Here is a 25,157-nt window from a genome sequence, read left to right on the forward strand (position 1 = left end):
ATGTAACGTACAACAGATTGTAGAGATTGGGATTGTGGAATGGGTTGCAGTTGACCTTGTCTCTGGCTGATGTCAAGTCTCATTGGCATTCTAGAGACTACAAATCATGTAGTATTAGTGGCTAATATCGTTTAGAAATTAAAGAACTTTAGCTTCATTTCTTAGACACCTATATCATTTTTTAAAAGTAATGGGTGTCCCAGTAAATGCAAACTTACAACATGCAATGATTATGTATGATTGTGTGTTTCCGCGTGACGGCGTGACGTCTTCATAATTTTGACCCTACGAGGATGCCGTAGACGACGCTGGACGAGCGAAACTTTTTGAACAATGTGCCATGGACGCCCGAAAACAGATGTAACGTTGTGGTGCTACTCTTCAGCCTGCTGTTGACGTGTTGTATGACAGTGTTTATAATCTTAATATGATGGAGCAGGGCTTGGAAATGTCAGCCATGATTCCTGCTTTGCAGGAACTTGGAAGGTAAATTCCTTGATAACGTACCGCAAGAGTCTCGCGCTTGTTAGCCCGGCTAGCCGCAAGAAATGATGTTTACAGGAGCATGCTGAAATACCTTTCTGTTGATTGAATGAAATTATATAACGTTACGTCTACATGCGTATCCATGCTAGGTAGTAACTAGCGAACTGTTTTTACAAAAACCGCGACCTTATTCTTTTGTCATTTTGCAGTGCCGGTTCAACAGAATACAACAGCGTTGTGCAGAAGCCACGACAAATACTTTGCCAGTTCATTGACAGGATACTGACAGATGTTGACGTCGGTAAGATTTGATTTGTTTGGCATGAGCCAGAATGACAACACAAGTACTGTCCAAAAGGTATGCACAGCATAGCCGAAGTTGTGTTTTCCACGGGCCATTGGAAACCTTGAGAGTTGTTAAATATTGTAAATTCAGGCATGACAGAGTTGTGTATATCATGACATATTATTTTTTCTAAAACATTTTCATGATCTCTGTACTCTGGTTAAAGTGAAATGATGTGGAAAATGGCTTATGAATAATCTTTTTATAGAGTATTCACATGAAAAGTTAGTAAATTGCAGGTCCTAAAAAAGTCCTCAATTCTATTATTTTGAACTGCTGTAGAGTCATGTAGGCTGTTCTAGAATTCATTTTAAAAGCTTCTATAGCCAGCTGACCATTTTATATTGTATTAGCAGTGAAGTAGCCGTGGTTGACAGCAAGAAGACTGCTAGATGGACAATGATGTTTGAATAAGAATAATTGTGTGTTTGTTTTAGTTGCCTTGGAGTTGTCCAAGAAGAGCAGTTCGGCACCAGCCTGTGTGATGTTATTGGACTTTGTGCGACACATTATAAAGTCTTCATCGTTGATGTTTGTGAACCCTGCCTGCCAGCTTGACCGCTTCAAGGATGTGGAGAACAGTTGCACTGGTATGTGATGCGCTCCTTTGAGTTGAATGGGCCAGCACCTTATTTGGAACTGTGGTTCCCAGCATTTTGTGGGATACATATCAAGATTCTATATCACATCCACAGACACTCATACAAATCAAACTAAGCTAATCTAACAACACACTAAATGGTTGAGTTTGCCGGGGGTTTTCTCACACACACACACACACACACGTAAAACGTGTAAATGAAAATGTAACATTTTAGGGCACATTTTAATAAAGAGTGGGGGCACATAATGTATTGCCTCCTTCAGGATGATAACTTGTTTTATGATCTGTTTTTTGTACTGATCATTACTTCCCTGTTTCTCTAACTGCAGACTTCAGCAAGTGGATGATCACTCGGCTCCTGCGCATTGCCGCTTCACAGGATTGCGAGAGTCTTCATGAGAAGATCGCGTTGGTCATCTGCTCTTTACTGCATCTCTTCAGAGCCAAGAGCCCCGTTATTTTCGGGGTGCTGTCCAGGGATCTGATCGGACTCTCACAGGACCTGGTCAGCATACGCGTGCGGGACGCCCGTGGCGGTCCCCAGGCATGGCCCGTTACGCTGGAGAGGTTCACGGTGACGCCCGCGGGCGCAGCCGGTTACCTCACGCCCTCGGCCCTGCAGGTGACCTCTGCGGTCGCCGCGGAAACGCTCAAGGCCACAGCGCTGGCGGTGCTGACCGACGTCCTGCGAGGCGTGTTCTTCCGGGGCGAGGCCCGGGCGGTGTGGGAGGTGGGGTGCGCCGACATGGCCGGCGGGGGCCCCAGGGTGAAGAAGGCCGCCATGGCTCTGCTGGCGCACGTCGTGGAGCTCGGGGGCTTTCCCGAGAGACAGGCGCAGGCCTTCTTCTCCGCCTACCTGCAGGTCCTCGGCTCCCTGGGCTCCGTCAGCCCGGCGGACCTGAACCTCTACGGGCCGGAGCTCCAGCGGCTATCCGGACACGTGTTCATTCCAGAACTGCACACACACACCATGTTTGAGCGGGTCCACCTCAACGCCTTGATGGAGACGCTCCACGGACTCTTGACCAAGGGGCTTCTGGCGGAGCTGGAGTCGGAGGAGGCGAGAATGATGCTGTGCCAGATCTTCCGCTTTCTCCTGGCCTCTGTCCCGCCCGGCTACGAATCAGCTGTCCAGATCAGGAGGGAGCGTGTCAACGACATCTGCAAAGCTCTCGTCAAGACCGTTGGCTCTCAGCCACACATGGAGGTCAGTGTTCAGTCTGTATGACTGTTATTCCTCTCCTCCTTAATAAAGACTTTCTACTACAAAGTTTTATATTCAGAATTTTATGAAATATGCCTTCTGTCACCACACAAAACATAATTGTACCAATGTGTTCAGATTCACTTTTGCCAGGGATGCCTATATATCACATCTCCCTTATTTTAGATCACTTAATTGTGCTGGTTGTTGTTCTCTTTGTGTCTGACAGTATCTGGAAGGGTATCTGCATGCTGCCCTGATATCTGAAGGGATGGAACTCACCCAGGAGCCTCCCACGGGTTCCTCCACCTCCGATGAAGCCGATGGGCCTGGGAACGAGCTGCCCGCCAAGAGGCTGTGCTTGTCTCTTGGGCCCCTGTCGGGAAAGCCACTCAAAAACCCTCTGGTGTAAGGACTGGTTTTAAGAAAGTCTGTCATTTTAATAGAGCCGATTTGGAGTCCATGTTTATGAGAGCACAAATAGTAATCAGCTATTGGCTACTTTGGTGTAGCTCTGAGATGCTTAGCATCGTTTGTCTAGTTAGCAACTTTTCCAGATCTAGAATTTTCTGCGGGTCTGACTCACTGGTGCATTTCCTAATGAGGCCTGGCATAACGCGGGCTTCCTCCTGTGTGCGGTCATGTTTCTGGCCCAGAGCGAGCCAGGCGGAGGTGAGGCTGAGGAGCGAGGCGTGGGCGGTGGTGGACGCCCGGCTGGAGGAGCTGGTGGCGCAGCTGAAGGACCAGCCTGTCTCCCAGGCCGTCTGCACCCTGGAGGGCGTGGCCGTCATCCTGCACCTGGCGGCCCTGTGCTCGGCGCACGGTCTGCAGGGGTCACCGGCCACTAGAGGGTGATGAGGCCTTTGATGTGCAGATGCTCATTATGTTGGTTTTTAATCACCATTCACTTTCTGTTAGAATTAACATTGGTCAAATTAAACACTTCTCTTACTAACGTGTAAGTACATGTGGTTGTTTTGACATGTTAAAAACATTTTAGCGTTATATTTATACATGTACTTGGCTATATTTTAATAAAAGGCGATCACAGTTACTGTATTGGTTCCTTAAGTGAATCCTGTGCAAAGAAAGTTCGGGAGACAGTGTTCTAGCCTTCTCCTGATTTCTCCTTTCTGTGCGATTGACAGAGGGCCGGACGTTAAAGAGCCCGGTGCCGAACCACTGGCGGAGTCTGCCGGCGCCGCACCCCCGCCCCGGCTGGTCTGGGTCCAGCCCCGGACGCTGGCCCAGGCGGTGGAGGGCTGCCGGACCGTGCTGGCCAACGCCGACGGTGGGGACGAGCTGGAGCCCTGCGTGGACCGGACCATCAGGATCCTGGATGCCATTCTCTACATGAGCTGTAAGGGGGTACAATGGGGGGGGGGGGGTGGGCTCCTGCAAAATAATGCTGAACAAGGGGAGCTATGGAACTTAAAGATGGAATGAGGTAGAATTTCTTGAGTTGGTACATAGTCTGTTCAAATTGGCAAAATGTTTCCAAAGGGGCACTGCTCTGTGTTGAAAGTCCTGCGTTAGTGCTACTTGCCTGTATATTTCTGCATTAGTGATACTTGCCCTTGACTCATACCTACTCATTTACAACCATGTGATGGATGTAGTACATTTTTTCAAAAGACTGTTTAAAGATAAGAATGGCCAATTGGTCAGACTAGCCTGCTAGAGCATGTATTAGAAGCATCAGTTTTTGGGATGGGCTGACTTGTGTGTTCTCATCCTCTTTGCCATTTCACTTTGTCTGTGGATACTAGTGCCTGTCTGTATGATTGGCCTGCAGGCAGCTGCCAGACTGACCTGGGCCTGAACAAGAGCCTGTGTGCCCTGCTGTCCGTGCCCTGGGTGTGTGAGCAGTCCGCTCACCCCGCCTACCAGTCAGCCGGCTTCTCCTCCAACCTGCTCAGCCTCAGCCACAAACTGGCCCGCTCTTTCTGTGAGTCCTGTTTCACACTCCAAATCAGACCTATGTACAGTGCTGTGTTTGACTGTATTTCGTTGCAGCTGTAATAGTGGGAGTTCATTGTTTAGCGAGTGACACGCTCTGGTTTTCCCTCAGCGACGGGGGCTCGAGCGCACTGCGTCTTCCTCCTGTCCCTGCTGCCGAAGAAGACGTGCCCGGACTGGAGGTCGTCTGTGTACCGGTGGGCCCTGCAGAGCCCGAGCGAGGCCGTTAGGGCCAGCGCCGTGAGGGGCTTCCCCAACCTGCTGCACCACCTGGGGGTGAAGTCCTACAGCCTGATCCACGAGGTGCTGCTGTACGTACCCCCACACACCGCTGCCCGGTCTTTTGTATACTGTGCACATTCTGTCGTATACTCTTTATGGCCTTGTTGTATTGTGTGCTCACACTGAGCATGCTCAGTCAGATAGTCACTCTGAGCATGCTCTGTCATACACTCACACTGAGCATGCTTCATCATACGCTTACGCTGAGCATGCTCTGTCAGATAGTCATACTGAACGTGCTCCGTGATGCACTCATACTGAGCATGCTCTGTCATACACTCAGTCTGCGCATGTTCCGTCATATGCTGTATCTGATAATGTTCTGTCATGCACTCACACTGCGAAAGCTTCGTCACACAGTCACTTGGCATTTTGCACTCCTGCAGAAAATGTGTACACATTGAGCTGCTGGATTCCGCATTAAATCAATTTGCGTCCTACATTGCATCCAGTTAAATATTATGCAAACATGCACTGAGAATTGCAAGAATTGCATAAATACTGTGCATGACTGTAGCCTGTCCATGTTTAGATAAGTAATTGAAGCTGTAAATGAGCGCTGTCATGCAGTGGTGCCGTATGCCTACTTGTTTGCTCTACTGTCTAGGAACAAGCTGCAGGACAGCTCTGTCCAGGTGAAGACAGAGTTGGCTGGCATCACGGGGCAGCTGGCCTGCTGCCTGGCGGAGAACTCTCAGCTGAGCGTCCCGCGGGATGAGACCGGACCCCCCGGGGCCTTCCTCTGCACCCGGCTCTCCGTCAGCGCCGTGCACCAGGGCAAAGCCACCGCCATCGGGGCCTCCATTTTCACACCCTTCCTGGCGCTCCTCAGACCCGACGCTGACAGCGCGGTGAAACTAGGTCTGTGGAGCTCGCCTCCCGTCCTCCTGCACCAGCAGCACCTCTAAAACCGTTCCTTAAACACTTCTTTTAGCTTCAGTTACCAAAAATCCATCCACTTTTCCTGCATCGCTGCAAAGCTGTGTCCTTCACTATGTGCGTGAGGGGCATTAGTCTGTCTGCGCTCTGTCCACAGCTTTTATAGGGAACATCCCACACCTGTGCAAACACGTGGCAGTGGGCAGTGGAGACCCGGACACCAAGGCACTGGTCAATGGGCTGGTCAGCCTCATTGAGGACCCAGGGGAGGAGGTCCGCATGCACTTCAGCAGACACATCAAACACCTGCTGGAATGCTGGCAAGGGGACGGCTATCTTAAAGAGGTATGCTCCCATCTAGTTTGAGAACTTTGTCTGAACACAGTGTATTTCAGTTTGAAATGTGGTCCATTTCAGTCAGACGTAGAGTGTATTTCTGTTTGAAATGTGGTCTTTATCCCTCTGAAATATAGTGTATTTCAATTTGAAATGTGGTTCATTTTGGTTTGAAGTGCTTCCTTTTTTTATTTGATATTTATTTTTCATATTTGCTTTATTCCTCTCTTTCAGCTCCTTGTCTCCCGGCTGAAGGAGGCGTACACCAACGCCAAAACCAGTCGGAACAACGACGTGAAGAACACGCTGATCTTCACCACGGGAGAGATCGGGAGGTATGCCGCAGACCCTCTTTCCCCTCGCTCCTCACTCTGCGCTCCTGTCAGTCCGGTGTGTGAAAGACCTGCCTGTGTGTGCTGTGCTCCAGAGCCGCCACGGGGAACCTGGTGTCCTTCGCCCTGCTGCGGCTCCTCCACTGCCTGCTGTCCAAGTCGGCCCAGGTGTCGGTGGCCGCCTACAGCGAGATCCGGGCCCTGGCCTCCTCCCGGGACCTCAAGCTGCAGTCCTTCTTCAGCCAGTACAAGAACCCCGTCTGCCAGGTGAGCATCATGCCTGTCTATCACATCACATTACTTTAATTTAGCAGCGATGCTAATTAGAAAACAAAGAATGCAAGTGCAGTCAAGAGTGTTAGCGGCAGCAGTACTACGGTTATGGATGTTCAACATTCTCAAAAGTCAGTATCATTAAGTGCTACAATCAGTGGTACCTTTAGCAACATTGTCCTTTCAAGTTTCTAATTTTAAGGCATAATTTTTATTAAAACACAATTTTTGTGGTGTGCTGAAATAGTGAAAACTGTTTAAAACAAATGGGGGTAAGTAAGCTTCCTTTAAAGGATGCTTTATTCTCCCCTTTTCACCCCTCAGTCCCATGCAGACCCGGGCAAAGTAAAATCAATCAAGAGAATTTGCCCTTGAAATGGCCTCTTATGTGTATTTGAAGATATATACTTAGAGGCTCTTATCTCTGGCCCTCCTGTGTCCTCGTTGGCAGTTCCTGGTGGAGTCGCTGCACTCGCGTCACGTGACCGCCCTACGCTGCACGCCCGACCAGAGCAGCGAGGCCCTACAGGAGGAGGCGGCCCGGCAGCGGGAGCTGGCCCTGGACATCCTGTCCCAGGTCGCGCATGTCTTCGACTTCCCCGACCTCAACCGCTTCCTGACCGTAAGCCCCCACCAATCCTTCGTCAGCTCAGATGGGCTAGCACACGTTCACGCACAGGTGTCAGACGGTTTTGATTAATAAGGGTTTCCTTCAAGGTCCTTTCTACCAGAACTCTTTGTGGTGTTGTTTTTAACGCAAACTGCACCAGTGTTTGAGCATTTTCGATCTTTAAAGTACTCAAACGTGGGCGAGGTTTGCGTGACGCGGGCCTGTCTCTCGCTGTGCGCTCCACAGCGCACCCTGCAGGTGCTCTTGCCCTACCTGGCCGCCAAGGCCAGCGCCACCGCCTCGGCGCTCATTCGCACCATCGCCAAGCAGCTCAACGTCAACCGCCGGGAGATCGTCATCAACAACTTCAAGTACATCTTCTCCCACCTGGTGTGCTCCTGCACCAAGGACGAGCTGGAGAGGGCCTTCCACTACCTCAAGGTGACCCGCATACTAACCGCTCGTAACATAACATAGTACATCGTCAGAAAAACAGCAGTGACTTTTTGTTTCGAACCCAAAATTGACTTATTATTTTATATTTTTGTTTTGAAGATGGTGAGAGAGTGTTCAGTTATTAGGTCTATATGATTATAATTACACGATTGTTCAACCAAAACCATTGTAAGGGTCAGGTTACTGAAAATTTAGCAATTATACACTGCTTTCACAAAGGGTCCTGCCTAACACATGTCCAGGACATGTGCAGATATGCGCGCATTGCTCATTCCTGTGATCTGTGGGAGTGTAAGCGGCGGTCTCTGTCCCCCTCGCAGAGCGAGACGGAGATCGAGCTGGGCAGCCTCCTGCGGCAGGACTTCCAGGGCCTGCACAACGAGCTGCTGCTGCGGCTGGGGGAGCACTACCAGCAGGTCTTCAACGGCCTGGCCATCCTGGCCTCCTTCGCCTCGGGAGACGACCCCTACCAGGGCCCGCGTGACATCACCACGCCCGACCGCATGGTACGCCGCCCCCCAGGGGGTGCCTTTTTACAGTTCATAAATATTCATTAAGAGGTGTGTCCGAAAACATTTCCACAGTATTGTCCTAGGTGTCCTTGGACATGTCCCTTTTTGAATATTCATAAGGTGCATCAAACTGGAACATCACAGCCCCAGGGGAGAGAGAGAGAACTTTCAATGTTAAGAATAGAAAGCATCTGTGGGATGTCTGATAGTGCTTCCTAGGCACTCGTAAATTGTTAGCGCGTCCAGCCCAAAGCTTTCCCAGAGTTTTTCAGTAGCGCACAGGCATAGCTTTTCTACCATCCTGAGCCGCCCGTCTACATTGCGTCTCTGCAGGCGGACTACCTGCAGCCGAAGCTCCTGGGCATCCTGGCCTTCTTCAACATGCAGCTGCTCAGCTCCAGCGCCGGCGAGAAGGACAAGAAGAAGATGGTGAGTGGGGAGTGCCTGCCCGAGAGCGGTTGGACCCGGAGCGTTAAGCGCAGAGCCTGACCCATTCTCTCCCCCACCCCCCCCCCCCAAACCCTCTGTGTTCCAGGCACTGAACAGCCTGGTGGCTCTGATGAAGCTGATGGGGCCCAAGCACATCAGCTCGGTGAGGGTGAAGATGATGACCACCCTGAGGACTGGTCTCAGATACAAAGACGACTTCCCGGAGCTCTGCTGCCAGTGAGTGGCCCTCGAACTCGCGCGGTGACCGCTGTGGTCTCGTTACGGTCGACATCAGCTGCAAGTGTGTTGTTTTTTTTGTCTTTGCAGAACGTGGGATTGCTTTGTGCGCTGTGTGGACCCGCCGTATCTGGGGCCTCTCCTCAGTCACGTCATGGTGGCCCTGCTGCCCCTTATCCCCGTCCAGCCCAAAGAGACGGCCGTCATCATGCACTACCTCATCATAGAGAACAGGTGAATTCTTGTATGGGGGAGGAGAGAGAGAGTCTGTTTCTGACAACCTCTCTGTGACCTTTATTATTTTTTGATAGTGCTCCTTCATTATCTGATCCATCCTCCGTGTACATGGTGACATTGTTTCCTCCACTTGACCTGACGTGTGGTGTGTGTACAAAATGGCTTCCCTGCTCCACCCAGTCAAGAACTTACACATTGCTGATGGATGAAGAGAGTAATCCCCTTTTGTTAATTCTTTTGGGATCTGTGCTAGGTGTGCAATCACTGGATTCCAAATATATAATGTAGATTGTGATTTCGCTTTCTTCCCCAGAGATGAAGTGCAGGATTTCCTCCATGAAATCTACTTCCTGCCTGATCACCCAGAGCTGAAGGAAATCCACCAGGTCCTGCAGGATTACAGGAAGGTCAGTCTTGGCTGCTTGGAGCTGAAACAGAGCTGTAATCCTGAGCCAGATGCTCTTAATGAAGCATGTAGCATCGTTGATGGCTGAACCTGGGATAAAATACCAGGTGGAGTGCTGATGCGCTTCTCTTGAAAAAATCCAGCTTCAGGAAGGAAAACTGTCCATGATGCAGGTGTGGTAATGAGTCTAATATGTACTTATGGCTCATACTATAGCTTGCAGTGACCTCAATCCTCCCCCCTCCCACATTGATTGCTCTCCTAGAAAGAAAAGTAATCGCATTGAAAACCTGTGTGAGAGCAGTGAAGCGCTGATGCATGATGTGTAATGGAACAGGATGCCGTTTTTCAAACCCACAGCAAACGTCCAAAAGCACGGACCTGCAGGCAGCCCTGCAGCTCTCCATGAGGGCCATCCAGCACGAGAACGTGGATGTGCGCATCCATGCTCTCACCAGCCTGAAGGAGATGATGTACAAGAACCAGGTACGCCACTGCTTCACCTGTTCTTTTTTCTCCTCCTTGCCTGAATCCTTCTCCTCTTTCCATTTTTTTTACATTCAATTGAACGTATATCAATGGTGTTCATCTTCCATGTTTTGTTGACTTTTTCCCCTGTGAGCTTATATCTCAAGCTAGGGCTCCCTTGAAAAACACCGAAGGATAAATAATTCAATGGAACTCACTGAAGGATAAATAAAAAATCTAATTAACATTGAATGGTGATCCCCTGAGCGTATTTCCTGTTACAGTGTGAAACCAAGCAGAGCTGAAACTGATTGGCTGAAACCTGTGTCCTTCTGTGTGGCCCCGCCCCCTCAGGAGAAGCTGCTGCGGTACGTGATGGACAGCGAGACGGTGGAGCCGGTGATCTCGCAGCTGGTGACGGTGCTGCTGAAGGGTTGCCAGGACACGCACCCGGAGGCGCGGCTGCTCTGTGGGGAGTGCCTGGGGGAGCTGGGCGCCATCGACCCGGGACGCCTCGACCTCTCCACTGCCGACACCCAGGGGAAAGGCTCCACCTTTGTGGTAAAAGTCCACCCTCTTGCTACCAAGGATCTGACTGCTGTTCAGTAAGGAGTGGGGCTCTCAAACTTGTTTCCTGGAGAGCCGGTGCCATGCCGGTATTTGCGTACGCATAATTGTAGTTGGTGCTGTTGCAATAGTCACGTCTGATGTACCATTATTTGTTATGGAGGGTTATAGCTGATGCCGTTAGCTGGATGCAGCTGTTGTGCTGGTGTGCTTCAGTGGGCTGGTTGTGAGTTCAAACTGACTCTGACTGCCCTCCGTGCAAACAGAGCGGGGTGGACGACGCCAACTTCGCCTACGAGCTGCTGACGGAGCTGACCAGGACCTTCCTGGCTTACGCTGATGATGTACGGGCACAGGACTCCGCTGCTTACGCCATGCAGGTACAAGACTGCGCTCGGGCCCTCTTATGTATGTTGACACCTTGTACTAAGGCAAATTCCTTGCGAATAAATAATTCTGATTCTGATTCTGATTCTTAAACTCAGTGTCTGGATATTGGAAAGAAGATGCCTTAAGCACCAAATCAGGGGAAAAATCTAAATAAAAAAATAAATACGTCATTCATTTGTAAATGTTTGTATATATTACAGTCAAGCTTAGAGGGAGGTTTGAGGCTTAATGGCTGAGTGTGAGTGAGAAATGGGAGACTTTTTGCTTCTAGTGTTTACATATAAAAAGAAAAAGAAATTGCTTCATTATTCATCAGTTATAACAGCCAGCTGTAACCATGCCAAGTGTAGACATAATTAAGTGAAATGCATAAAATTAGACGTGGCTGATTATAATTACTATAGTTGGCATGCTTTCTAAGAAAGAAAACCAATGGAAAAACTGATTTGAGGGTGATTGCCAGGTCAGGGGAAAGGTTACACTGTCACTCAGTTTTTGCTTTACATTACAATCATTTAGCAATTTAGCAGACACTCTTATCCAGAGTGACTTACTCAACTCTTTTTTTAGATTTACATTGCATCCATTTGTGCAGCTGGATATATACTAAAGCAATGCAGGTTAAGTACCTCGCTCAAGGGTACAATGACAGTGTCCTACCCGGGAATCAAGCCATTGACCTTAAGACCAGTTCCTTACCTTATCTCTGCTGGGTAGGGGGTGGAGTGTAGTGAAGTGAAATCCCCCACCCTGTCCTAGTGCTTCTCTCCATCCTTGCTGACAGAGTGTTTGTTCCAGGAGCTCCTGGCGATATTTGAGTGCCGAGAGGGCCGGACTGATTCCCCTGGCCGGAGGCTGTGGAGGCGCTTCCCGGAGCAGGTGCAGGAGATCCTGGAGCCCCATCTCAACAGCAGGTCTGTACCTAGCAGGCTAGCTAGCGTACTCCTCTTTCCTTAGCTCAGACGCAGGGGACGCAGGCTCCTCTATGGGAGCCTGAGGCTTGTTTGCTCTATCTGCCATTGTGCGGATGTTCTGTTTGAGATGTGTATGTGTGTGTGCTCATGTTTGTGTCGCTTGTAGGTACAAGAGTTCTCAGAAGGTTGTGAACTGGTCCAAATTGAAGAAGCCAATCTACCGTAGCAGCCGCGGGAGCAAGTTTGCTGACTGGTCAGCCACGTGGGCAGGCTATCTGATAAGCAAGGTGAGTCGCTGTAGGTTTTTTATTATCTGCAACCTAGGATCGTGTCTTTGACTGAAATGGATTGATTTTTTTTTACTGTAAACTGGTATCGATAAATAAAGAGGAAGTATCTTCTGGAACGTTCTTGAAAAGAGGGTCCAGTACGATTTATGGGCAAAAGTTATAAGTAAGTGGTCCCAGTGTGTGACAGATAATGTTCCCACGCTGTAGTGAGGGTCTGACTGAACTAGGCTTGCCTACTTCAACTAGTTTAGTGACTAAACTTTCTGAGGCAAACAAAAATGTGCCTTGATTGTATAGCCTACTTCCCTGCCATGACCACTAGCCATCTTGACCTGGGTTATGATTGAATGTTCAAAAAAGGCAGAGCATGCTTTCATGAGACACTTGCTGTTTGCCTTTGCAGGTCAGGCATGGGCTCGCCAGCAAGGTATTCAACTGCTGCAGCTTTATAATAAAGCACGACTACAAAGTGACCATCTACCTCCTATCTCACATCCTGGTGTACGTGCTCTTGGGCTGCACCAAAGAAGACCAGGATGAGGTTTGGGTCCAATGATTAAACTTGCAGTGTGTGGAATTTTCCAGCGCAGGGAGAATAAGACCCTCAGAGCTCTCTGTCGCCCCCCGCAGGTGAATAAGGAGATCATGGCAGTGCTGAAGGAAGACGACGCTCGCCTGGGCCGGCCGCAGGAGAGCGAGTCCGGGCTGACCCAGCTCAGCACCCAGACGGTCTTCTCCATGCTGGACCACCTGACCCAGTGGGCCCGCCACAAGCTGCAGGCCTTGAACGCCGACCGGTCGGGGGGGCGGTCCTCCCGCGATCAGGCCCCACAGAACGGTTAGCATGTCCGTCCACCGTTGCCACATTTGAATTAAAAGTGCAGTATGCAAGTTTGGAGAAACAAGCTCCCACCAACCACCTCCCACCCCCTCCCCTCAGCTCTTCCCCCAAAGCCCCTCCCATCAAACACATGCATGCCTGCGCTGCTTGACATCTGAGCACTGGAAATTTGGAGTGGCTGATTTCAGAGCCTGGGGCAATCAGACAGACTGGATTTTCTTAGAGACTTTAACTTATTAATATCTGTCGGGACGTAAAGGAAATTTAACTAAATATGAACAAAAGTGTTGCTAAAACACACTTACCGCACCTTTAACTGAATTTATTTTTTGTTAAGTGGAATGTTACATAAATAATTGATGGTGTGTAATACTTTCTAGGTCCTTTAAATTTTGTGGGTAGGGGAAGTTTAAAGCACTCGAATGCCCTTGGGTTGGTGACTTTGCTTTGTCTGAGATCCCTGCCTCTCCGTGTTTCAGACTCGGGCCCGGAGGACGGCGAGTACCAGAGCGTGGTGTCCTTTCTCAACTGCATCCCTCAGGACGTGCTGGCCAAGGCCTCCTTCCGCTCCAGAGCCTACACCCGCGCCGTCATGCACTTTGAGTCCTTCATCATCGAGAAGAAGCAGAACATCCAGGACCACCTCACCTTCCTGCAGGTACCGTGTGTGCATGTGCAATACACACTCTGCAGTGTAAAAGGCGGTGTGCAATGCACACTCTAAATGCAGTTTTTACAAGGGCCCCACAGAAGGTACTGAAGATAATTGTATAATAAAGTATTTGTTTTTATAATGAACAGTCCATGGTGCCCATAGTTTCAGTGTAGATTAGCCTGATGGAATCCCCCTGTGATTGGCCCTGGCAGACCCTGTACGCAGCCATGCATGAGCCCGACGGGGTGAGGGGGGTTAACGCCCTGCGGAAGGAGGAGCCCTCGCTGCGGGAGCAGATACTGGAGCACGAGAGCATCGGCCTGCTGCGCGACGCCACCGCCTGCTATGACCGCGCCATCCAGCTGGAGTCTGACCAGGTATGGCGCCCTCCGCTGGCCCCATGCGTCCCTGCAGTCCGATTCTACAACTTAGCAGCCCATCGTCCAACTTATAGGCCAATCGTCCTCTTTCTGTCCATTTGTGTTTCCATAAATGGGCATAAATCTACCCACAATACTTGCACAATACTTCCACAACTTCCACTATATGTTGGTGTACCACAGTGAACTGGTGTTGTTGAGCCCAGTGAATTTTGCCCGTAGTCTGTTCCATTTTGTCTCTGACACATTACAAACCCTCAGTCTCTCAGTCTGCCAGTCACAATGCACAGTGGTAGCCAAAAGTATTTTCAAAGGATGTAATCACTAGGATTAGTAGTCCTAGTAATTTTATTTGTGAGTGAATCAGAGGGCATCTAGGCAGCTGCGCTGCATTGGCCTGCTGCCAGCCTATCAATGAATGCGGGAGAAACAAGATCAGCCTCAAGTGTCTTCCTTGCATGGAGTTTTTTTTAAAGGACAGTCTGCTGTCCTTGTGTGTGTGTGTGTGTGTGTGTGTGTGTGCGTGTGCGTGTGTTTTTTTTTTTTTGCTTTATTCAGACAATAAATGGACAGCTGAGATGTTTTTAGACTGACATGGAATCACAGTAGATAAAGTGCCATGCCGGGAATGAAACCCACAGCTGCATGGGGAATTCATATATAGCCAGATGGTCAGCTGGCCACTGCACCATACAGTCTCCCTTTATCCTTGTTTTTTCTGTCTTTTTGCACAAACACAACACAGGCCTATGTTCTGGAAAACAGATGTTGTGTTCACTGTATTTTGTAAATAAATGGCACTGTTACTGCTAAATGTAGTAAGTCAGATTACTCCCCCTGATTGTTAAAGTGCTTTGGGATTCTCTTGAGAGTGATTTTGGTTCTGGTGTTCAAATCAGTGGTCTAAGGTACAAATGTTGGGTGCTGTTAACAGAATCTTCTCCATCCGCCCCTCTCCTTTCCCTGCATAGATTGGTCATTATCATGGGGTGATGAAGTCCATGCTGGGACTGGGACAGCTCTCAACAGTCATTACTCAAGTCAACGGCGTGCTCGCTAACAGGTACCTGCAAGGGTTTCGGTCATTTATCACTGTGCTGTCCTGTTTCCTCATGTGGGGGGTGTTGCAGGTGTGGTTGTGCCAACTTTCAGCAAATATTAAGGTCAGCGTGTTGTTGTAAGGTGCCTTTGTGGAGACAAAGTTATCTCATTATCTCACTTCAGTTTTCTCATTTTCAATAACTGATAATTTCAGTTCTGCATCACATACTGGTCCCAGCCATCCCAGCCATCTTAGTGAGGGTCAGACTTTGTATCTGAGAAGGACTGGCTGTTTTCTGACCACGTGATGTCTTGTTTTCCTGTTTGACGGAAGGCCGCAGTGGAAATCGGAACTGAACACATACAGGGTGGAGGCCGCCTGGAAGCTCACCCAATGGGACCTTCTAGAAGACTACTTAGCTTCAGGTGACAGGCACTGCACTTTAGCTTTTCTGCCAATGGGAGTTTTCTTTTAGATTTCAGCCTGACAATACCTATTGAGAAAATACACCTCTCTATTGCCTTTGGCATATCGATTTTGCTCTGTAGATCGAAAGTCCAGCACGTGGAGCGTGAGGCAGGGCCAGATGCTGCTGGCTGCCAAGAAGAAGGACTCTGAAGCCTTTTACAAGAAGCTGAAAATCGTCCGGAAGGAGCAGGTGGTGCCTCTGTCCGCCGCCAGCTTTGAATGCGGAACGTATCAGAGGGGATACGAGTATATCATAAGGTACTGAATAAAAGCTCTAAATAAAGATTACAGATTACAGAACCCTGTTACAGATCCCAGAACCTAACCAGTACAGAACCTAGCTGCAGTCAGAGGTCTTGTAGTTTAGATTTAGGATGAGATGGTGTTCGTGTAACTCCTGCTAATGAATCAAAATGTGACATTGCACTTGTGCATGTGGGCTTCCCATGCATTCCAGTAAACCTTAGCTCCCCATGGCATGCTGCCAGGCCTATAGCCTTGCTTTCACTCTTGGGAGGTTCTGATTGCCTGTCTCCGTGGCGACCAGGCTGCACATGCTGAGTGAGCTGGAGCACGCCTTCACGGACCTTGAGAAGCAGTGGCAGAAGGGGGCAGGGCCACAGGATGGGGAGCAGACCCTCAACTGGCAGGCCCGGCTGGAGATGACGCAGAACTCCTTCCGGGCCAAGGAGCCCATCCTCGCCCTCCGCAGAGCCATGCTCAGCTTCAGCAAGGGGTATGGAACCCACACCCCTACCGGATACACTAATAAACCCTTATGTTGGGAGTGGGGTCTCTGCGTTTGATTGTGTCATGAAGTTCACAGAGAACCTAGAAACATGTTTTGCCATTGGTTCTTGAAAACTTCTTGAAAAATCTTTTGAAATGTTAATAATTCAAGGTTGTTTGTATTCAGAATGATCTGGAAAAATTCAGAATTCAATACATTCCGAAATGTCCTTAAATTTCGATTTCAATAAATTCTATATATAGCATAGTATGTTTGTTAGAATCATATTATGATATTACCTGCATATAGTCTTTCAGGAAAAATAAAACTTTTTGAAATAAAGTACAGTCATAGTTTTGGGAATTCTGGCAGAGGGGATTTTGAGAGTAACAGCAGACCCATAGTCTGGTGAATGTTGGCGTGTGATTTGACGGAACGTGTGGGCGCGTTCCAGGCAGGCGTACGAGGACCTGGTGGGCGAGTGCTGGCTCCAGAGCGCCCGGGTGTCCAGGAGGGCCGGCCACCACCAGACGGCCTTCAACGCCCTGCTCAACGGAGAGAACTCCCGCCTTTCCGAGCTGTTCGTGGAGAAGGCCAAGTGGCTGTGGTCCAAGGTACCGCAGCGCTCTCCCCTCGCCGGCTGTGACGGCATGCTGGAAAAATAAGCCTGGAAATGAGCCCTGAAGTGGAGCTTTGGGTCGGCAAACTGTTGCAGATATTCCTGTTTTGCGGTTACATAACCTTGGAGCTATCTTGTCTTATTATATTTTGATTTAAAATATGTTGACTGAAGGGCACCACCTGTATGTTCTGCAAATCCCAAATAGTGATTATCTGTCGTTCAATGTTACTACTGAATAGTTTTTTTTGGGGGGGAAACTGCAAAAAATATGTGTAAGCTAAATGGAAATTTATTTGTACGTGCTAGGTGTTCTCTGAGCCGTTGATACGTGCTAGCCATATTCACCAGTATTTTGGTGAATGCAGCGGAGAGCTTTCCCTGTGTTCCCTGTGAGAGCCCCTGTCCTTGTTCCTCAGGGAGACGTGCACAAGGCGCTGATCGTCCTACAGAAGGGGGTGCAGCAGTGTTTCCCTGATGACCAGCCGCTCACTGACCCCAAGAGCATCCAGATCAAGGGCCGGGCCATGCTGCTGGTCGGCCGCCTGATGGAGGAAACTGCCAACTTTGAGAGCAACGCCATCATGAAAGCATATAGGGTAATTATGTGTGTGTGAATACGAGCGTGTTTGTGTACATGTGTGTATGTTTTCCTGTATTTGTGTGTGTGTGTTTGTATTTTGGAGTGTGTTTGTATGTGTGTGTCTGTGTTTTTTCGGTTGTGCATTCTTGTTCATTAGTGCGTGTGCATTCATATGTGAATGTATGGGGGAGTGTATGTCTTGGGAAGTGGGAGAGTTTGGTATGACATCGTCTGAAGTAATGCTGAGGGGCCTGGGATGTACTTTATGAAATAATGATGTTCTAACTCAGTGTGTTGGTTTTATTAACAGACATGAAAGCTTGCAGAAAATGTCTTATTACATGAACAAGTAACAGTTGATGTTTTCCTGGCTTAAAAGGGTTTCATGTGGTTCTGTCTGGTAGGGAAAGAAGCAGGAGGTAAATTAAAATTTGCTAGTGGCAATTTCTTGTAGAACAGCCTGTTGCATTGTCCCAACTAGACAAACCTCATTGGTAGTGGGATGGGAGGCATTAGCCAATAAAAACGCTTTTTTAAGTCGTTCCCTTTCCTGATCTAGGACGTGACAGCTCTTCTGCCGGAGTGGGAGGATGGTAACTTCTATCTGGCCAAATACTACGACAAGCTGATGCCCATGGTGACCGACAACAAGCTGGAGAAACAGGGCAATCTGATTCGCTACATAGTCACCTTTTTTGGAAAGCAAGTGCAAACTATTTGTGTTTATATTTTCTGTGGTTAGTCCTGTTTTTGATCATACAAACTCTATGAGCCCTGGCCGTATGTGGTTACCCAGGACTGGTTATCATGTTAAAGAATGACACAGCCAACCGATCCCAGGTTATCATGAACAGGCAGCTCAATGGAAAGGCTGCGTATGAGGCCGCAAATGTATGAGATTGCAGGCTGTCACACTCCATAAATACTGAATTATTGATGTGTTTTCCTGCTTAATTGACTGTGTGTCCTCATGTTTTGTAGGGCACTGCAGTTTGGAAATCAGTACATATACCAGGCAATGCCTCGAATGCTCTCTCTGTGGCTGGACTTTGGTGCAAAAGTTTATGAATGGGAAAAAGGTAACTTGTTGCTCAGTGTGTTGATATTATTGTTGCTTCCAAATTCTAGCATCTCTAAATGATTCATGCTTTGCTGAAGATTCACTAATACATCAGCAACACATTGACTTGACATGACATTTCAGTTCAGGTCCAAAAGTGAATTGAAATGGGATGTAAAGATGTTGCTGATACATTAGTGAACATTAAGCAAAGCATGAATAATTTAGAACTGCTCCAAGTTAAATGGTGTTCAAGGTTTGTTTCATAATAAAACTGCAACCATTTTGTTTGAGGTACTTGGATCTTTCAATCTCCTTTGACCTGGACTGTGGTTTGCACTGTGCTGTGTGCGCAACCAGATACTTTCCCTGGGTTTAATTTTCATGTTCATATTGACACATTTTCCCAAATTCATCCTGATACGAATATGTACAGAATAAATTCAGGCTATTTTTTGTTCATGTTAAACGAGCATTAAAGATACCTTACAGGGTAATTTCTCTAGAGACAGAAGAGTGAGATTTAATGGCCCCCAAAACAGGCAGGGCTGTTGAGTGCTACCAATTACTGTCTATTGTGAATTATTCTCATGTTTTTCTACAATGAGCAGTTTTTATTGGTTTTGATTTGAAAGCAGCCAGAATCCCCGCTTGTTTTGGAGCTCAAGAAGCTTAATTTTCCCTCTGCTATATTTTTTGTAATCAAGCCACGCCCAAACCCTCCGTTTAATCACAGCGCAAACGTTTTTCCCTCATCACCAGCCGGACGCTCCGACCGCCTCCAGATGCGGCAGGACCTGACCAAGATAAACGCGGCCATCATGGAGCACACCGCCAACCTGTCTCCCTACCAGTTCCTGACCGCCTTCTCCCAGCTCATCTCCCGCATCTGCCACTCTAACGACGAGGTCTTCGCCGTGCTGCTCGAGATCGTGGCCAAGGTCTTCCTCGCTTACCCGCAGCAGGCCATGTGGATGATGACTGCCGTGTCCAAGGTCTGAACAGCCAGCCTCCCCCCTACAATAGTCACACAGTATTTGGGCAATATTTGTTTATTTGTTAGGATCCCCATTCGCTGTGCCCTAAAAGCACAGCTAGTCTTCCTGGGGTCCACATATGTTACTGTATAGTGACATACGTTACTGTATAGATTCTGTCAATATATATATATGGCATATGTTCAAAATTTCTGTTAGTTACACTATATATTTAAGCTAATACAGTCATTTTCAATTTATGAATTTTGCAACGTATAATTTAACTAGCCAATTTCAGCACAGGCTTTTATATGTTTTTTTTTTTGTTGTTGCAAGAATCATTAAAAAATATTTCTTGGCTGTTAGTGAATGCAAAACAACACAGCAGTAAAGAATTCACATATTTCATTTTCCTGGACCTTTAACTTAATGCATTCTGTGGGTTGGCAGTCCTCATACCCGACCCGGATGAACAGATGTAAAGAGATCTTGAGGAAGGCGACCAGCTTGAAAGAGTCTCTGGGGAAGTTCATCGGCGATGCCACCCGGCTGACTGACAAGCTGCTGGAGCTCTGCAACAAACCTGTAAGAAACCTCCCTTCTTCATACGCCGGTTTGGGTTTGGGTATTAGAGGGGTGCTCACAAATCTCCCAGCTCCAGCCTCTAACCAGCTTTGTGCAAATGTACATAGCCATACTAGTGTGCTGTAGTCCAAGATTTAGATTTAAATTTATTGTGGAGTCATTTTCTGGAAAGTAGATTTTTTTTCTGCCACCTGTTATTATTGTACATCACTGTGCACTTGTCCAGCTTCCCATTGGTATAATTGCACTGAAGGTGAAGCTGATAATGTTTCTACTTGGAGAACTAGTCCCTTTACTGTACAGATCTGAGCTGGGTTCTAATTGCACAGGGCAGGCAGTAGGGAGGACAGGTAGCTGGTACTGAACTGGTTCTCCTGTGTTTTCAGGTGGATGGGAACTGCAGCACCCTCAGCATGAGCGTTCACTTCAAGATGCTGAAGCGGTTGGTAGAGGAGCCCACCTTCAGCCAGATCCTCATCCCCCTGCAGTCCGTGCTCATCCCCACACTGCCCTCTACTGGCGGGGCCAACCCCAACCACGATGCCTTCCCCGGCCACTGGGTCTACCTGGCAGGCTTCGATGACAGCGTGAGCCCCCAGAGATATCTGCATTTACCATCAACAGAGAGCTGCTATTCATCCTTTGACATATGCTTTTTGTTTTATATATAGACATTCACATTCAAAGTGCCATACCAAGGCACCGACATGCCATGTCAATGTGAATTTTCAAGTTCGTAATGTTTCGTTGAAAATTCTCCAAGGATCTGTGTACATGCAAAATGACAAACTGCTATTGACAAGATGAGCAATGGTATCCCTCTTACTTTCTGTGAAGGTGGAGATCCTGCCCTCTCTCCAGAAGCCCAAGAAGATTGCGCTGAAAGGCTCAGACGGGAAGTTTTACACCATGATGTGCAAACCCAAAGACGACCTGAGGAAGGACTGCAGGCTGATGGAGTTCAACTGCCTCATCAACAAGGTACCATTGCTGCAGGAGTCTCGTGTGCTTTACACCATAACACTGAACGTTTCGGGTATATCCACCTTTAAGTTCGTATGCACACTTTCCTCGTATTGGTCCAAATCACGGCCCCCGGCTGGACTAGTCACGGACTAGTATTTGTGGTGTTTGTTTTCACGTGTACCAGTGCCTGAGGAAGGACGCAGAGTCCAGGCGGAGGGAGCTCCACATCCGGACGTACGCGGTCATCCCACTCAACGAAGAGTGCGGCATCATCGAGTGGGTCAACAACACTGCCGGCCTGCGCCACATCCTCACCAAACTCTACAAGGAGAAGGGTACTGTCTGTTTGCTTATCCAGAGTGACACTCAAAACATACACTTTTACATACTATCCAGTTATTCAAGAGTACGTCGGCAGTGCCATACCTGCAATTCAAACATACAGTTTCAATTGCACAGGTCCATATCCACTGCACTATTTGCTGATGCACGACCTTCATTTCAGGCATCTATCTGTCGGGGAAGGAGCTGCGCAAATACATTCTCCCCAAATCGGCCTCATTCCAAGACAGGCTGAAGCTGCACAGGGAGGTCCTCCTTGCTCGACACCCTCCTGTCTTCCACGAGTGGTTTCTCAGGACTTTCCCTGACCCCACTTCATGGTAACTTGGACCACTCTTTGTCTGTTTTCAAAAGCACCCGGTGTCATTCAGAGTGACGCCCAGTGAATGCATGGCACCCAAAAAAAAAATGTGATGTTTCAATGACGTTGTGTCAAGAAATGTATGATTGTCAATCTCAGGTACAGCAGTAGGTCTTTCTACTGCCGCTCTACTGCTGTGATGTCTATGGTGGGGTACATCTTGGGACTGGGAGACCGCCACGGGGAGAACATCCTGTTCGACTCCCTGACGGGGGAGTCCGTTCACGTTGATTTCAACTGCCTTTTCAACAAGGTGAGCGTGTGTGTGAGCGCTGTGTCGCGGGACGTAGCACTGTGCAGGTAAAACATTTTTACCTGCAGAGTGTATTCAGATTTATTTATCCTGAGCATAGTTTCACAAGTTTCTTCCAGATTGTGAGTTGAATCCTCTGTCAAACGGGTGTGTGGTTAACATTCGTTTGAGGAGATGATTGACAGCGGTTCAAAGGAGTCACACTGATTTTATGAATGCACTCATATGTGCTCTTTTTTTATTATACTACCTCAAATAACATCTGATTGATGGAAATTTGTGACAATGACACCTGCAGTAGCAATATGTATTTTTGAAATTGTAGTCTACATTTTTAAAACGTGTACTCCTCTTAAGCTCTCGATAAAAGGACAAAGGCATTTAAAAATTAAACCAAGGGAAAGTGTACAGCCGAGCTGACACCTATAAGTGTGCGCAATAAATATGGGTGATCCAACCCTTTCTCTGAGTTTATTTCTTGGGGTTGACAGTCAGGTTATAAATGTATTGTAATTACTTTTGTCAATCTCTCACATATGTCCATAACACTCGCCTCCCCGTTGGTGCAGGGGGAGACGTTTGATGTGCCAGAGGTGGTCCCCTTCCGACTCACCCAGAACATGGTTCATGCCATGGGGCCCATGGGCACGGAGGGGCTCTTCCGACAGGCCTGCGAGGTCACCATCCGACTAATGAGGGATCAGAGGGAACCGCTCATGAGGTATGATTCCGGTGGAGGTGTCCGTTACAAGGACAGGAGCATTTCCTGGTGTCCTGGCTGCGTTCCAAATGCACCTGTCTAATCAGAACCTCGGTGAATCTTCTGAAAAGATCATGGCTTCCCATCTTACATTGAGGTCTGGTGAATGTTCAACCACAAAGATGTTTGTGGATCACCTGGAGGGGGGCTACATAGTGGTGCTGGTTGAGATAAACTGTCTCCTGCCACGCCAACCCCTCCATTGTAAAGTAAATAGAATTTCTTGAAAAGTCCCAGTTACTTGAAGTTCATTCAGTCTGTTTAATAGTGTGATGGAAACCAATGTGTGTTTTTATATGTATCAGCTATCCAGGCTGTATAAATAGTTATTCACCAGATTGATTTATTTTCTCCTTAGAAAATGGCCATGATAGAATATATTTCCCTGTATTGGATTACAGATCAGTATTTGAGCATATCTCATTCCTGGAGTTGCCCCGTAGGAGCTGTTTAAGCAGCAGTTGCCGTTCTTTTTCCTCCCTGCAGCGTCTTAAAGACATTTCTTCATGACCCCCTGGTGGAGTGGAGCAAGCCTGTTAAAGGCACGTCCAAAACGCAAGCCAACGAGTCCGGGGAGATCCTGAATGAGAAGGTACTGAGCTGCCCCTGATTCACTGTTGGCTGACAATTCCCTCTTATTTAGGAGGTGGGGATTTAAACCAGGGAATTAATTTGATCTATTATAAAGATTTGTGTACACTATTAATTGTTGACACAGTGGTGCGAAAGCAAACTTTTTGTGTATTACTAGCACTTTTTATACACGTTTCTTAGGGGGGGTTTTTTGCAACCTTTTAAAATCCATGGCCACAGGCTGTTGGCTGCATATTGAGGTCAAGCTCTGGCCCTGGAGAGCCATAGGGTCTGTTGGTTTTTGCTTTTATCTGAAAATCAGTTAACACCTATTCACAGTGTTAATAGCCCTGCAGTGGCTCTTTTGCAATGATGCAAAATGCAGGCCGTGCCAGTGCCGACTGTTCCCAACAACCTGAACGGACAGCGTGCGAGTGACCATAGCGTATCTCAGGGAGGGAGGCTTGCAGTCGGCTGGTTTTTCTCCGGCTCGTCGCACGAGAGGCTCTTCTGGTCGCTGGAATTCCAGCAGTCTGTCTGCTGCAGCTGCCTGAGCAGTGTCCAGTGCAGTAACAGCAGAGCTCAGCTGATGTGCTGCAGCGTGATAAGAAGCGTCAGTTTTCACTTCGGAAGATGCCCGTGTTCGTCTTTGAGGAAATCAATTGACAGAGGAAGCCAGTAATTGGATTGACCTACTGGGTGCTTTAAATTGGAAGAAAAAAAACACAGATAAAAAGATGTTATAAAAATGTCTGATACATTCATCTTTGTACAACCCTGCAAAAGGTAGGATGAAGTAACAAAGAATGTATATTACAATGCAACAATGTCATCCTGTAACAAGGTTAACATAAATCATTTCTCAGCAACACTCACTGCAGTTCCACAAATCAGGCAAGCAATTTAGCATTCAACAACTACTTGGACCAGAATATCTAAATTCTGCAGGGCTGACATCTGCTCTTCCTTCTCCAGGCCAAGACGCACGTCCTGGACATTGAGCAGCGCCTGCAGGGGGTGATAAAGAGCAGGAACAAGGTGTTGGGTCTGCCCTTGTCCATCGAGGGTCATGTGCATTACCTCATACAGGAAGCCACAGATGACAACAACCTGTGTCAGATGTACCTGGGCTGGGGCCCCTATCTGTGACCAGTGGCACTGAACCACTTTACTGCTGACCCGTGGAATGTACATTGTATGCTGATGCTGAAATTCTCCCTATGGAGATTTAAGCCTTGTGTCACTGTTTTCATTGTACCTTTTTGCACAAAATGTTTGTTAAAATTGGTTGCTTAAAAATTTGTGGGATGGAGAAAATGCCTTTGGGTCAATACATCCGTATTAGCTGGATCGAATGTAGTATTATGAAAATAATATAATTTTTGGGGCGTTGTGAGTCACAGGCTGTAAGAGCTAAGACTGGTTTGATTGGCCCATGGATGTTGTCCAGTCCTGCTATGTCCTCTAAGGTCAGCATGTTTGTTACACTTCACGAGAGGATTACCAATTTGTTGAAGCCTTGGATAGCAATGCTGACAAGTATGTTCCAAGCATGTTTTGCTTATTTGAGCCCCGCACATGCCTTCATTTTTCTGTGAAATATTGTTATTAAATATAAAAGGGAAAAATAAATGGACCGGCAATATCAACTGTGATGCATATAAGCTATGTATATTTTTTCTGTTGCACAAGAAATTAAATATTTCTTTACACTTGTGAATTTTATTTTTCTTACCGTCAGAAAG

The 25,157-nt window shown here is 47.8% G+C and overlaps 1 protein-coding gene and 1 long non-coding RNA gene across 2 annotated transcripts; one reads left to right on the top strand and one right to left on the bottom strand.

The window, feature by feature from the left end:
- The first annotated feature begins 35 nt into the window (after positions 1 to 35).
- On the top strand, positions 36 to 25,124 carry atr (ATR serine/threonine kinase). Its single transcript, XM_064338621.1, has 47 exons — positions 36 to 486; positions 696 to 787; positions 1,270 to 1,422; positions 1,766 to 2,643; positions 2,870 to 3,048; positions 3,297 to 3,491; positions 3,789 to 4,000; positions 4,436 to 4,588; positions 4,712 to 4,910; positions 5,489 to 5,742; positions 5,918 to 6,105; positions 6,331 to 6,431; positions 6,524 to 6,695; positions 7,153 to 7,323; positions 7,558 to 7,752; positions 8,088 to 8,273; positions 8,613 to 8,708; positions 8,815 to 8,945; positions 9,036 to 9,179; positions 9,496 to 9,589; positions 9,949 to 10,074; positions 10,411 to 10,617; positions 10,890 to 11,003; positions 11,812 to 11,927; positions 12,094 to 12,214; positions 12,621 to 12,758; positions 12,848 to 13,055; positions 13,538 to 13,716; positions 13,926 to 14,090; positions 15,065 to 15,156; positions 15,469 to 15,560; positions 15,684 to 15,861; positions 16,151 to 16,339; positions 16,788 to 16,947; positions 17,372 to 17,551; positions 18,095 to 18,237; positions 18,517 to 18,614; positions 19,358 to 19,590; positions 20,023 to 20,157; positions 20,544 to 20,744; positions 20,995 to 21,138; positions 21,308 to 21,458; positions 21,629 to 21,785; positions 21,926 to 22,079; positions 22,649 to 22,800; positions 23,326 to 23,431; positions 24,388 to 25,124. The coding sequence occupies exons 1-47, from the start codon at positions 428 to 430 to the stop codon at positions 24,559 to 24,561; spliced, it is 7,965 nt and encodes a 2,654-aa protein (XP_064194691.1). The 5' UTR covers positions 36 to 427; the 3' UTR covers positions 24,562 to 25,124.
- Positions 22,737 to 24,417, bottom strand: LOC135256660 (uncharacterized). Its single transcript, XR_010330484.1, has 2 exons — positions 24,289 to 24,417; positions 22,737 to 24,114 (listed from the first exon to the last, which is right to left on the bottom strand). It is a non-coding gene; the product is annotated as an uncharacterized LOC135256660 (long non-coding RNA).
- Positions 25,125 to 25,157: the final 33 nt, after the last annotated feature.

Source organism: Anguilla rostrata, chromosome 6, assembly GCF_018555375.3.
Source record: "Anguilla rostrata isolate EN2019 chromosome 6, ASM1855537v3, whole genome shotgun sequence".
NCBI lineage: Eukaryota > Metazoa > Chordata > Actinopteri > Anguilliformes > Anguillidae > Anguilla > Anguilla rostrata.